This window comes from Cornus florida, unplaced genomic scaffold (assembly GCF_030987335.1).
Source record: "Cornus florida cultivar Cherokee Brave unplaced genomic scaffold, ASM3098733v1 CherokeeBrave_3.0.0_Hap2_Chr11, whole genome shotgun sequence".
Taxonomy (NCBI): domain Eukaryota; kingdom Viridiplantae; phylum Streptophyta; class Magnoliopsida; order Cornales; family Cornaceae; genus Cornus; species Cornus florida.
The window spans coordinates 62273158-62289160 of NW_026775581.1; the positions used below are offsets into that span (position 1 = coordinate 62273158).

At 31.7% G+C, this 16003-nt stretch overlaps 1 protein-coding gene across 1 annotated transcript; it reads left to right on the plus strand.

The window, feature by feature from the left end:
- Positions 1-12145: 12145 nt before the first annotated feature.
- On the plus strand, positions 12146-14071 carry LOC132286045 (stemmadenine O-acetyltransferase-like). The gene has a single exon (XM_059788299.1). The coding sequence runs from the start codon at positions 12219-12221 to the stop codon at positions 13527-13529; it is 1311 nt and encodes a 436-aa protein (XP_059644282.1). The 5' UTR covers positions 12146-12218; the 3' UTR covers positions 13530-14071.
- Positions 14072-16003: the final 1932 nt, after the last annotated feature.

Sequence of the window (16003 nt, forward strand, 5' to 3'; positions counted from 1 at the left end):
TGTAGTGGGAGGATTATCATCCAATCTGACAGAATCATGTTTTTAGGTAAGACCTTTATGGACATCCCTTTAAAACATGAGTTGGAACCAGTAAGCTACATCGAAGCGTGAACCGATATGGATATAGATCATTTTGGCAAGTTGCTATAAAGACAGAGTTGGAATCTATGTATTCTAATTAAATCTGGGATCTTGTAGAACTTTCTAGTAGGATTATACCTATGGAAGGCAAGTTAATCTACAAAAAGATACCAGAAGATTTCTTAATGAATAAATCATGAGTGTACAAGGGAATGTCAATTATTTTTCTAATTCTATATATATTGATGACATCCTACTCATTTAGAATGATATGGAAAGTTTTGTCATCAGTAAAGAGGTAGTTGTTTAATTATTTTGAAATAAAGGATTTTAAAGATGTAAGCTATATTCCTAGGATCAAGCTTTTACAAGATCAGGTTAAAAGGAAGATAGGCTTATCTTAATAATCCTACATTGATAAAATTTTGACCAGGTTTGGTATGCATAACTCAAAGAATGAGTTCTTGCTTTATTGATATGGATTGCTCTCTCTAGTAAGTAGTTTTCCAAGACTGACAGAGGAGATTGAGCAAATGAGACTGGAACTATATGCTTTGGCATATGGGAGTCTCATATATGCCATGGTCTACACCAAACAGAACATCCGCTACTTGGTAGGGATAGTCAGTAGATATCAGTCCGAACTCGAACTTGATAATTGGTCGGTTGTGAAAAATATCATTAAGTACCTTAGGAGAACCAATGATCTCATACTCATTTATGGATATGATGATATGGTCCTAGTCAGGTATGCTAGTTATGATTTTCAATCAGAAGTAGATACTATGAGGTTCATGACTTAGTGTATGTTCACTCAATGGAAGGGAAATCAGTTAGTAGATTGTTAAGCAGATTTCAATTACTGACTCAAACTTGCAGATGGAGTACATTGCAGCCTTAAAGGCGGCAAAGGAAGCCTTTTAGTTTGATCTCACTGATTTAGAGGTTGTGGAGCATACTAGCCTGCCTATCGAGCTATATTGTGACAATAGTGTAGAAGTAGTCCAAACCAATTACTCAAGGTTCCATAGAGGAACAAGGTACACTGAGAGGAAAGTATCATGTCCTACATGATATTGTCCGGTAAGAAAATGTACTTGTGGCTAGAACATTACATTAGAACACAACTTTGTTGATCTATTAACAAATGTGTCATTGATCAATAATTTTGATCGTCATCTGGATAACATTAGAGTTAGATGCAATTTGAATTGGCTATGAGGGCAAGTGGGAGCTGTTGGGATTTATATGCCCTGACATAGCAAATTCTTATCTGGATTATAGTGACATATGTTCCTGACGTTTCTAAAATATTTATGCTTTATACAATTGGTGAATTCAATGTATTATATTTTGATTCATTATAGAATTGATAGTGTTCACTTGATTATAAGAGATATTTATATATGTATGTGATGGCGATCAATACATGAATATAAATAGTAGTTATAAATGGTTCATTGTTGGTAATTATGGATGGACTCATAATTAATTAAGACTTGAACTGGATCTGCGTTAGGTTAAGATATATTGCGAGAGCCGTCGTATGCAATTGCTCCCTATCACCGTTATGGCATTTGACTCTTAAGCATGAGAAAAGTATAGACTCTTTTATTAATTAATAATTACTTTGATTTGTTCGGCGGATTCTTCGGAATCCTTAAACCGATACTTTGGGTAGTTATGTAATTAATAGTTAGAGGGTTATATTTTCAATATTTGCATTATTGCTACTTGTATTTATTTTGTATTAATTATGATTGATCACAAAGTAAATTCGAAGGCCTTCGTGTGTTTTTAGACAAAATGATTTATTATATATTTATTTATTTAAATTATTATTTTTGTCAAACAAATGTTTTATTGTGATTGAGCCAGAAATAATCAATGGTACCAAAATAAATATATTAATTAAGTAGTCGGATTGATTGCTTTATTTATCTGATAACTAATTATGCATAGAGGGGTCAAAGTGCAATATTGACTTAGAGGTTATTTATTATTTAATTGGAGTTCAATTAATTGCTTTTAATGGAGTAGAAATTAATTTATGAATTAATTGAATTGGGTCCATGGACCGGGCTAATTATTAATTCATTATAGCCAATAAAATAATAAGCCCAAATGATTCTCATTCATAGCCCAACTTGATATTGGAATCCTATTAGATTTGAGACATATGAATTAGGGATTGAGAAGGAGTTATTGTTTCATTTTCTTTATCTTTATGTTGCCTATAAATATACATGGTCTATGTATATTTTAGGGGTGATTTTTGAAAGAAGGAAAAATGAATATATTTTCTCTCTTTAGAAAATTAGGGTTAATGTTCTCATCTAATGGAGGCTCCCACAAGCCTAATTTTTCAAGGTCATTCATGGAGGCTTATGAGTGATTTATAAAGGCAAAACAATTACTAAGAAGATGGAGATCCAAGGAGAAGGCATTTTGTTAAGAGATCTACAATAAGTGAGAACATTCACTTTGAAGGAAAGTTTTAAAAGTTTACTCAGACCTTTGATGTAATTATTTAATTTGTTAATGAAATGACACATCATATTTTATTTTTGCATAAAACTTATCTCTATGTGATGAATCAAGATCTGTGAATAAAAATCTTTCAAAAGTTTTTAAAATTAACACGTTTCCCAATAGGCCATACCTTTCGGTCTCTCTTGTTTGTTGCGTTCTCCCATGGTGGTTCCGTTTGTAGAGTGTTGGGCTCTATTTCCTCCACAAATTTGGAGCATGTTCTTCATTTATTTGCTTTACTTCAAGATTTGTTTGCCTTTTTTAACTTAACTTTATGTTTCTGTATTGCCATCTTGGCTTTAGACTTTTGTGCCTTCCAATGACAAAAAAAAAAAAAAAAACTTATATAAGATGTACATTTTATTATAAATTTTGTTGTTCTCCAAAATTAGGATGTTTGGCAAAAATTTAACACACACATTCACTCAGTCCCATCCTCCACTTTCACTAAGCTACAACTTTGACCATTAAGTTCTTGGTCAACTTTAACGGCTCGCATTTCAGCCAAAGGGAGAAGAATTACTTGTCTTCCAATCAAAGTGTATGGAATGTTTTAGAACCTTAATGGAATAGTCTCTCTAGATCCTTCACTAGGAAGATTTGGAAGTATTAATCTTGTTCGTCCTTTACTTTTAACTGCTCATTTTGTAGATAGATGTCTACATATAGTGGAATCTCATTTGTAACAACCAAGTCTCAGGAAAGAACATGTTCTTAGGGTATGGCTTAGTATGAGTTTCCCGTCTCATACCATCAGTTGTGGTGATTGTATTTTACAGTGGAGACAGTATTTTTTTTATTTTTTTTTATTTTTTCATTATTTTCATTTACTAAAATTGAGACTATTTAGAGTAAAGAATCTGACTATTTAGAGAAAAGAATTTTAGTAGATAAAAATTGTGATGGTATATTGAATTCTTGTTATGAAATAAAAGTTACCTCAGTATGAGATGTAAATGGAAGAGTAGAGATGAATGGAGGTTATCTCTAACATTCTTAGTTTTAATTACAATCGTATATGGTTTGTTTCGCTATTACATTTTTTATATAAAATTATGAATGAGTACAGCAATAATATTTATTTTATTTTCAAGTAATTATAATTACTTTTTTTCCTACACAAGTTTGAATTTTTGTTTAATTGCTCTAATTACTAATTAAATTTTGTACAGCAATAATATTTATTTTATTTTCAAGTAATTATAATTACTTTTTTTCCTACACAAGTTTGAATTTTTGTTTAATTGCTCTAATTACTAATTAAATTTTGTAAAATTTATAGTGTTTCTCAGTAATTACTCTGGTAGTTGTAGAATGCATGTTTAGAGAGTATGTAGTCATTATGGAAATATTTCTTGGCACAAAAATATAAAATTAATAGGGAAAAAAGTTTGAGGTAATTATAATGAAAAATGAAAATGAAACTATTGCCAGCATATGACAGAGTAATGCCACAGGATTGGCGAAGAGTGATGGGTTCGGGCGGATTGAAATTGGAGGGTCAAAGTGGATTGAAAACCCAAATTAAACCCGCATTCAAGGAGGTCAAACATGGGTCATCTGTAAAGAGATTAAGTTAACCAAACATGGTACCCCATAATTGTTACCTTTATTTTTGAATTTTTTAGAAAAAAGTTAAAGAAACAAATTTCTTTGATCATGAAGATGTATCTTAGTTAATAACTAGGGAAAAATCAACGACCAAAAAAAAAAAAAAAACATGTGATGTACACGGCTTATTATGTCTTTTTATTGAGAGACCAATTAGCATCCTTAAAAAAAAAAATTAAAAAAAAAAAAAAAATAAAAATAAAAATAGTGTTTGAGTCCTTCTAAAGACTAAATTGTGAATGTGGGCCATATTGAAAGAATATATTAAGTCTATATATTTTTCATTCATGTATAACCCAAGTCACATAATTTATTTTGTGAATGTGGGCCCATATTGAAAGAGTATATTAAGTCTATATATTTTTCACTCATGTATAACCTAAGTTACATAATTTCTTTTAATAGGTGTCGCTCTCCCGTTCTAATTGCGCTCCCGCTCTCACGCTCCGCGCGCACTTACGCTCAAATTTTTTATATTTATGACTTAATTATATCGCTCTCACGCTCTCGCTTTCGAATTCGCTTTCGCTCCCGCTCTCGTTTTATGTGACTGAGTGTATAACCAAATAATATATCTGTTCCAACGGCTATTTGAACCACCCGGGTCCTGGGCCTAGTTTGTTTGGGCCTCAAATCACTGATGGGAACTTCCCAAAGTACTTGGGCGTAGGCGAGAGCATTTTCTTAAACTCGAACCTAACCCATGTTAGAGTAGATTCAGTAATTTGAAGAGGAATTTAGAGGTAATGTGACTTGAAGGCCTATATTAGGGGTGATAAATGGGCGGGTTAGGCCGGGTCAATTATGAATTGCGATCCATATTCAATCCACTTATAGCATGTTGAATATGGGTGGGTCAAATGGACTGGGTCGACCCGTCATGACATACCAATCCGTTTTAGGGGAGAAAAATGTTATTATTTTAGATAATCTCATTATCTTGGATAATCTCATTATTATATATTTTTATTTTAGATACATAAAAACTTGTAAAAAGATATATGTATAATAGTAAATCCTCTAATTTCTTTTGAAAATTCTTTAAATCTATATTATTTTATAACTAGACATGCATGAAGGTAATATATATATATATATATATATATATATATATATTATATCATTTTTGTTGTACTTGATTGACTTGTAGGGTCTTATTTTTATAGTCGGCTCTCTCTATATATATATATATATTATATTATTTTTGTCATACTTGATTGACTTGTAGGGTCTTATTTTTATAGTCGGCTCTCCCTCCGTTCGTTGCAAAATCAGATGAGATTTGTTTGTTGCGAAATCGATCATATGAGATTTGTTGGGGAGATTATCTGCTCCTTTGAATTTGAACTCGTACCAAAGTTATCTTTACCCGGTTGAATCACTTTGTCTTACTTGTTTATTTAAATTCTCCTTATCATGGATGAAGGTAAGACGAACATAAACGGGTTAGTGGGTCATGACCCATTTTGTCACCCTTTTTAAAGTATTATTTATCCAACTCTAAAGAGTTTGCTATCATGTTGTTCATAAAACTAAATCTGAATTTCTGCCACAAGCAAAACTTAAGATATTTGGTGAACTGTGTGTTGAATACCAAAGGGTTCAAATTCAAACTCAAATATTAGTAAATTACTAGTGTGATTGTTAGCTCTAAATCTACTATCAATGAAAATTTGACATTCATTTTTGTAACCACACGATCACAATCACGATCACACGTGCCAAGTGCCGCTTATCAAGCACCACTATAGCGCCACATAGCTCACGCCATGCATACGCAAAAGGGTTGTTATATGCACTCGAAGTGAATAGTTGCCAGAATTTCATATTTTCCTCCATTCTACTTTTCAAATTTACACAGCTGAGAAATTTATCAATTCTCTATCAATTGGTTGGACCATGATTTACTTCATGGGGAACACTCTGGCTCAAGTTCAAAATGATCCAAACACACTAATTACCAAGTCCTGGATATCTATTCCATGCAAAAGTCAATTGGAGTCCGTTGAATTTATATACTAATATATCAAAGATAACCAAAAGTAAGACAATTTTATCGAACTTGAATCATCTCTAGTGAAATAGTAGAACCTTTTCCGTTCAACCTGGCATGCACTTTACAAAAAATTTAAAATGTTTTAAAAATATTTTAACTTTTTTGTAAAGTATATCTCGAATTAGACGGAACCTAATGTACATAGGAAGAAATTTTCTTGGTGTCCAGAGGATTAGTCACGATAAAGAGCCAAATAATCTGAATCTCTTATTACCAAAAAGCAAAAAATAAAAAAAGAAAAAGAAAAAGAAAAATCACTTCAAAAATTCTAAAAAAACCTATTGAGTATAAAATGAAAGATTAAAAGGGTTTATATTCAAACAGAGTAGACCTAAGTAATAAGTTCACCAAGGAGACAAGTTATAGTTGGATTGGGCCTGAATAAAGTGATTCTAGATTTATGTATGGATTTCCTTTGAAAATTTTGAATTGAAATCTGAAACGGTAAATAAGAATATTATTTGAACATTGAATAGTCATCGTTGTAGCCGGTGGTCCAATATGATAGAAAATGTTTAAAGACAAATTTAAAACCTAGCCTAGGCCTCTAATATAGATTGGAGTTCTGCCTCAAAGCCCAAATGCATCCAAAGCATTCTTACAACTCCAATCTTAAAGAATTAAAGTGGACTCCTAGACATTGTAATACAGAGGCCCAAATGCGTCCAAAGCATTCTTACAACTCCAATCTTAAAGACTCAAAGTGGACTTCTAGACATTGTAATACAAGTGTAGGGAATGTTTTAGAATTTAATGCAAAGAGTATCTAGATCTTTAATGGAATAGAGTATCTAGATCGTTACTACGAAAAGTCTAGAATATTAATCTTGTTCGTGCATTAGGTTCTTTTAGCTGCTCATTATATGTAGGAGGAATCTCATTTGTAACAACAAATCTTCACTAGGTTGTAGGTGAGGTTGTTTTCTTTACTAAGTTACACATGAGGTTGTTTTATGGATGATCAAAGAACAATCTTGTAACCAACCCACAATAGGTTGGAAGAAGACAAAATTGAACTGGATAGATTATAATTTTTACGGTCGTTTATGGAAATATTGTTCAAACGGGGCTGTTCTAAGTAATTACTTCAAAATTCACGAACCATATCCAGTACGTATGATGAAGAACAGGTGAATATCACAATTTATCAATAAAAAATCAATATATACAAATTTCAATTGAATGTAAAATGAAAATTTTAATCGAAATAGTATTTCAATTTGTTTAACCCAATATATAAATAGAATAATTGGTGTTAAATATGTATGTAGATTCCTGTTAAAGTGCAAACAAACCTATAATATCGCTATAGTGCAAATAGGCTCATGTGTAACACTCTTACTCTTAATTTGGTGCATGTCATATATCTTTCAAATCTAGACAGTTATTAATTATAAATTATGATTTATTTATCTCCATATAATTGATATAATATTAATAATACTGCATTGGATAGATCAAGGGGTTTTGATTTCCGTTGTCCACGATACGATAAATTTATGTGAGGTATGCGTATGAGTGAAATGAATTCATTGGTATTCGTAATTATTAATATTTGCACTCTAAAGAATAGAATTGGGCATATTCTAATACGGTAAAAATACTAAGTGAAGTGACTTATCTCAGTTATCTAACTGGGGTGATCTAGAATCAAATGTGTAGGCACGTTTGTCATCGCCGGATTGACCATAAGTAGAAAATTACTTATACCATTATGAGTATTTTTCCTTATTTGTTAATGTAAGTTGACTCTTAATCGTGAAGAACTATACTGGCTGGGTATGTATTAATTATTTACTTTGATATACTTAGAGTGACCTTTGGGTTGGACAACGTAAGTACTTTGGGTAAGTAATTGATATAGGAAAAACTACACATTAATAAAGTTAGAGTCCTAAATAACAAATTAATCTATTTAAAAGTTGATTTTTCATTGAATTAAGAAAAATAATTACAAATGCATCAAAAACTATTGTTAATGTCCAAAATGCCCTCTAAGCTCTTATTCCAAAATACCAAAATATCCTTTTTAAAATTATACAATTTTATAATATTAAAATAGATAATTGGAGACTAGTTTGATTATCATTTAATTCAAACCATATGTGATGCAAATCCCTTACCATGTTAAGATTTTTGTTCAAAAAATAATGATAGCTCATCTTTTACTTTTATGGAGGAGATAAAATCCATGATTTGTCTTCCACGAAAAGACATCTAGAAGGTTGCTCACATAATCTCATTATATATATATATATATATATATATATATATATATATATATATATTTAAGATTTATATTCCAACTTAGAACAGAAAAGTTTTTGTTTATTAAAAAAGATGTAAACTTTTGTAGATGGATGTCATTTGTCTAAATAGATTAGAGAATTCATCCAAATTTGCTACAACTATTGCGGATATTTTTTCAAGTATATCCAAGGCCAGTGATATCTCCTCTACCTTCCAAAGTAGATGGTAAGGTTCGAGTCTTCAAAGGAGTAAAGTGAGGTGTGTGTGAGTTTCTTGTCAATGACAAAAAAAAAAGGGTCAAACTTTTGATCGTAATTAACACCTAATATGTCAGTAAATAATTCCTTATTTGGACATAAATTTAGCACCATAATATCAGGTATTAATATTGAGCAAGGTTTACATAGTTTCCTATATTTTTTTTTAGTATTTTGGAATTATATGATTATAAAAAGGTTATTTTAGTATTTTACAATAAGGGCTTGGAGGATATTTTGGGACTTAATAATAATTCTTGATACATTTTAAATTATTTTATTTGATTCAATCAAATTGAAAACTAAACTTTTAAAATAGACTATTTTGTTATTTAGGATTCCCAGCTATACTTATATGTAGTTTTTCCATTAATATATTAGTTGCGGAACATATTTTTATCAAAATGGAATCTTCGTGGGAAAGTATTTTGGTTAGGTTGATTTGATTTATGTAAATTATGGTTAGGTTGATTAGATTATGTAAATTAGCCACTTATATTTAATATTAATTCATTAAATATATGTAATCAAACGGATAAGTTTAGGTGACCAAATATGAATTAATTAGTGCATTGAATTGATAATAATATTTATCCAATAACTAATTATCATGGAGTCGTCGATTTATGGTATTAGGTTGTTGGGGCTAGATTGTAATTAACAATAATTATTCGTATCCACATTTATTTCTTTTTAGTGGAATAAGAAATAATTAATAGAAGGCATTCTAATAGGCTAAGGAGTTAGCACGCTATTAGAATATTCTATTGAAGTCTTGGATAACGATAAACTTATCAAATCCACTCCTAGTACAACTTAGAATGCAAGCGTAGATCGAAAGTTGAATTTGTGTTGGAAAAGGATATGCAATTATTTGGGACTAATACTTCTATATAAAAAGAGGTGGTGGCATAGTTTCATATCATCTAATGCTAAGCATTATATTCTAGAAGGAGAAATACATTAGACCCTTTGGTTATGTTTCGCGTGAGTGAATGGAATCAAATGAAACCGGAATGAAATGCTTTTGTTTTTATTATCTTGTTTGGTGTGTCACATTAAAAGTGGAATGAGCATTCCAAAGCATTTTCAGGGAATGCCCATTTCATCAAAAAGGCAGAATGCCCATTTCTCTTTTTGAGACGTGAAATGACCATTCCATTCCCATTCATTCCCACTAATAATAATAATAATAAAAAAAAATCAAAGACAAAAAAATACCTTTGCTTTGTTTTAAGCAGATCTACCACCAGTGTCTCTCTCACTGCTTTGAATATATGTATGTGTGCAATGTAAATTCAATGATTTACTTTGAATATTTTTGTCAAAGTATTCATTAGCGGCCAAGCATATATTATATCACCACCCTAGAATTAGATATGACAATTCCTTTCCCCTTAATCAATAGGAGCATAAGGGTATTTTAGTTACTTTTAATCAAAAACTTTAAAAAGATGAGGACAATTGAGACATTTCATAATATTTTTATGTTTAAGAAATGAACAGGAATGTCATTGTTAAAAAAATGACTAACTTGTATGTATTTATTAATAAGATAAACCTAAAGCATGTCATTATAATTTACTCTTTTAAATATTAAATAAAAATCATAATTTAATTTAATTTTTATTTTTTTCTAACAAATTAAGGAAAAAAAAAATCCAACACAAGCACACTAATTCAACAAGTTACCTCTTAATAACCTATTCATTTGACAAGAGTGATTTATGCTTAGATACTACAGGGCCAGTTGCGCTCAAATCGAATCATTCACATGCTAGTGAGTCCCACCAACTCTAAGTGGTGGATTTATTTATTTATTTATTATTATTTTTCTGACAAAAAGAAAGACTTGAAATGAGTGAGTTTTGGTTGGAGCTGGGAAGCACTGTTCTCGTGCTTATAAACATGTTGGTTGGCTTGGTGATAGTGGAACGCACCAATAAATGTTGTACATGATTGTTATATATAATGATGATAAAGCACTATGTGATAAACTAGCTTGAAATGAGTGGTAGTGAAGATGAACCAAATCCACAAAGCTTGTGGTGCTAGGATTTGATCTCATTTTGTCGTTGAATAAATTGTAATGACAACTTTTGATAAAAGTTTTATGGCACTTTTTAAGTTATTCGAAGTTGGTGTTATACGGCATCCGAAAATTCAGACTCATTTAAAGGTGCCGCACCATATAAAAGAGAGAAGAAAAGAAACTGTAGCAAGGTAAGATGCAATTGGCTCGCAAGTTGCAATATATAAATGGCATATATTTGTAATTCATTGCTTTGTTTTTTGAATGTCCTAAATTAGTTATCCTTTACAAAAGTTAAAGCAAATAAATCTTATTTTTCTATCATTACCTTTTATATTTAAATTTTTTTAAAACTTAATAATTATACATATTTAAATTAAAAAGAACAAATTGATAATTTTAAAAAGTGACTGCATTAATATACGGTGCCACACCATCATTATCATGTTGCACATGTTAAAGCTGTTTTATTAAAAAAATAAAAATTAGATAAAAATGCTTCAAAATATTTCTTATGAACGTGACAGTTAAATTTGAACAAAGTATTACAAAAAAAAAAAAAAACATTTGATAATGTAAATATATTTTGATATAAAATTAATTTAACTCCACTATCCTCTTTCAAATGATGAAATTTTGACCTAAATATATATATATATATATATATATATATATATAGTTCTTTACTTTTTTATTACTACACAATGCTGTTATATAATTGGCAAGTAACTATCAAGTGTGTTGATAACGACTGAACACACGTTTGTAAAGCGTGCCTAGCTAGCGCAATGTGAAAACCGTGTAAAGCCATTTCCCTATTTACACATTAATATGTACATTAATCACCTTTTCATTTTGTAAAAAAGAAAAAAAAAATTTAAAATAGGGATTGATATTCTCACTCCACAAAAAAACCTCAGAACCTACACTTTAACCATAAAGAAGACATGGGGACAATTTTCTTTCTCTTCTGTCCAAAGTGATATTGATGAAATCTATATAACCCTTAAATTTTAAACAAAAAAAAAAAGGTTATGTACGTATTGAGAATGTATGCAATGGTAGCTAATAAAAAAGGATGAGCACTATGGACTAGGAATGAATCCCAACTTTTTGTTGTATATATATAAAATTTCTATTCATCATTGTAGCAAATAACGGTGAATCTTTGAGGCCAGTCTTCACGGGCATGTGATTGATTAACCTTTTAAATTGACTGTGGGTCCATAGAGTTGGTACAGTCATATGCGTTTGATCATAACCTAGCTTCTTCATATCCTCCATATACATAATATACTTACACTATATAAGGAGGCTGTCCTCTCCTTTGGAGTTTGCATGTTTAGAACAAACATCAACTTTCTAAATGTGTGTTTATTAGAGGTAGCTAAAAGGCAACATGGTGGTGAGTCATGTTGAGGTGATCTCCAGAGAGATGGTTAAACCATCATCTCCAACACCCCACCACCTTAGGAACCTCAAGCTTTCATTCCTAGACCAAATTGCACCACCAGTTTATATTCCTCTCATTTTCTTCTACAAACCCGAATTGGGAAACAATATTGTTCGTGCCCAAAAATCTCAATCACTGAAACAATCTTTATCGGATACCCTAACTCGTTTTTACCCTTTAGCCGGAAGGATAAAAGATGATATTTTTATCGATTGCAATGATGCTGGAGTTGAGTATGTTGAAGCCCAAGCTCATGCTCAACTCTCACATGTTGTCGAAAACCCTAATGTTGAAGAGCTAAAACAATACCTCCCAATTGGACCTTTTGGCACCAGCGCTGCTATGGGAGAAGAAGCACTACTAGCCATCCAAATCAACTCGTTTGATTGTGGAGGATTGGCGATCGGCTTGTGTATTTCACACACAATAGCCGATGTATCCTCTCTAGTCACATTCACCAACGCATGGGCTGCCACAGCTCGTGGGGCTATCGAAAATGTAATAAACCCTAGTTTTGAGTTGGCCTTTCATTTCCCACCTAGAGACTTATTAGGGTTTATGCCAACCACAGGCATTACAAAAGAAAAGATAGTGACAAAAAGGTTTGTGTTCGACAAAATGAAGTTGGCTACACTCAAAGAGTCCGCCTCCTCAACCATCGGATCACGGGTGAAGGATCCCACTCGTGTCGAGGCTGTCTCAGCTCTCATTTGGAGCCATTTGATAAATGTGGCGAAAAGTAAGTTATCTCCAAAGAAGATATTTGTTGCAACCCACGCGGTGAACTTGAGAAGCAGAATGAGTCCACCACTCCCGGACCACGCCTTGGGGAACATATGCAGATTCACACATGCATTATCAATGTCTGAAGGTCACGGGACAGAATTTGGTGATCTCTTGAACAAGTTGAGCAGCGCGATAAGGAAAATCGATAGTGATTATGTGAAGGACCTGCAAATTGGAGATGGGTGCTTGGATTATCTCAAGGTAATGATAGAAATTTTCTCTAAGAGAGAGGTGGAGTTCTGTAATTTTAGCAGTTGGTGGAGATTTCCTGTATATGAAGTGGACTATGGTTGGGGTAAGCCAGTTTGGGTGGGCACCACAAACTTTCCTTTTAAGAATGTGACAATCTTGATGGGTACTAGTTGTGGGGAGGGAATAGAAGCATGGATTAATCTGCTTGAAGATGACATGATCTTGCTTGAGCGTGATCATAAGCTCCTTTCTCTTGATGCCGGTAAAATCAATGCCTAAAAATTTGGTGGTGGAACCATTAGGGTGGTTATATTTAGGCAAATTAAAGTGTACCTTTCTAGCTTCTTGTCTACTATATAACACACACACACACACACACACACATATATATATATATATATATATATATTTCTATGTTTTATTATGTGCAGTTTTACCTATATATAAGCCATGCATGTACACTTGTATTTATGTATGCTTTTTTGTAAGTATTATTTATAAAACACTGGGCGTGAAAAGGCTAGAACCCAATCGCATTAGATTAAGTTCGTTATAGCAATTGAATTTCCATTATATCCATATCCGGTAAACATAGGGGAGCCTCTGAGCATGGGGATCAAATTTAGGGTGGAGTCATGATTTTATTTCACAAAAAAAAAATCAACACAGACAAAAATAGATTTTTCTAATAAATAAAAAATAAAAAAATCACAGCACAATTACAATTTTCTCAAGCAGTATAGGAGTCATTGTTCGTCCATTGCTAAACGCAGAGTTGAACGGAAATTGATTCCAACTGCAAACAGTGGTTAGTCTGTAATGACACTTACATCTTGGGCTTACCTTAGGCTTCTTTTGTAATGGGCTTTGGGTCCTATGTTTTTTCTTTGGTCCATAAATTGGGTCCGTACAGTCTTCTACATTTATATAATAAGCTGACCTTCCAAATATATAAATAAATATATATATATATACATATAATATACACACAGTATTCATAATGTAATTCAATATCTATATTCAGTTAAAGTAGAACAAAAAATTACCTAGACATGCTAATGAAATATATGTCATTCCGAAGCAATCATTGCAATCATACTCACTTTCCATGTGCTGAATGAATCTGACATCTAAAGCAAACAAGATTTTATTTAATTATTTTTATCTTAAATTAAAATGGAAACAGGATATTCCTTAGCAATGTGAATTAAAAATTTAAATAAAATAAAATTATTTGTTCAACTTTAAAACAAAACAAGTTGATATCATGTTTAAATAAAAATAACCAAACTAAAATACTTAACAAATATAAAAACTAAAATATTGATTGATAATATTTTATAAAATAAAATTACAATTGTTCTTGACGATTTTTTATCTTTTGAAAAGTGTTGCGTGATATCCTCATTATCTATGCCCCTAAGTATATATTTTTTGAATATATACAACCAAACTATCATTCATAAATTGATCTTCCATTCGATTAAGCAATTTGCTCATGACAATATTCATAATAAAAAATGCCCTCTCCACCATATCAGTCACTAGGGATAGCAAAATACCTACCCCACCGCGCCCCGTTTAGAACAGTTATGAGAGTGGTTAAATAGTTTTAGGGCGGAGATGCGGGTTAGGATTGAAAATCAACATGGTTATGGGGTAGGGATAGGGAAGGGTCACCCCGCCTCGCCCCGTTTCGTTTATAGTGATAAATTATAAATTTTGTCCTTATACTTTACTTTATATTCAATAATATTAGGTTTATATTAAGCAAATCCTAGTTTACTTTATTCCAATCACTAACATCTTTTTGCATTATTATTATTTGAGAATTTATATGTATTATTTTGATAATTCTACAATAAAATTAAGTCTCGAGTTCTAATTAAGAAGTTGAATATTACTTTTATCAGCATAAGAGAAAAAATAAAACCTATTATTGTTGTTAAAAATTTGTCTCATTATTTATTTCACTTAGAACCATAATACAATTATGAAATTACTTTATACAAAACATGTCCCTGCCCCGCCTAACCTTACCTTGTTTAATAAACGTTTTGGATGGGGATGGGAGTAGCTATGCTAAACGGGGATAGGGATGAGGATAGCGTTCCCCTCCCCAAACCGCCCCGTTGCCATCCCTAGCAGTCACGATTGGTAAGATCAACACCAAATTCACAAGTAAGCAAAACAAGGGATATACCTTGTATTTTTCTCCCTTTTTTTTTTTTTTTTTTTTTTTTGGTCTCAACATTTTTTTTTTTGCAAGAGTATAAATCCCATTCAATCCTTCAAAAATATTATTAGAGCACACATCAAGAATATAAGTCTCAAGTTAACTACCAAGTTCTATGAGGTTGGTTGCACAAAATTCTTTTGGACAATATTTAGCAAAGCGAGTGATCTTTAGCTTTACAAAAGCAAAGAAATCATCTTTTGGACATAGACATGCCGCACAAAGAAGTAACTCAATATTGGCCTCATTGAAACGACTATTTAGCATTTGAAGTTGCATATCTATTACAAAATAAAACAACTCAACACGATAGTAATGCAAGTTTGCTATTCCTTGCACATTTCGTAGTGGTCGTCCTTGAGCACAGAACATAATATCCATATTAGGAACATTAATCTCATGTCTTTCACAATATGCAGGAACTTCAAGTAAAGAATTCGATTCATCCTGCCTCATCATTTGTAGTCTTACATACTTCAACAAGCACCATGGCATTCACCATAGCTTGATCTTTTCT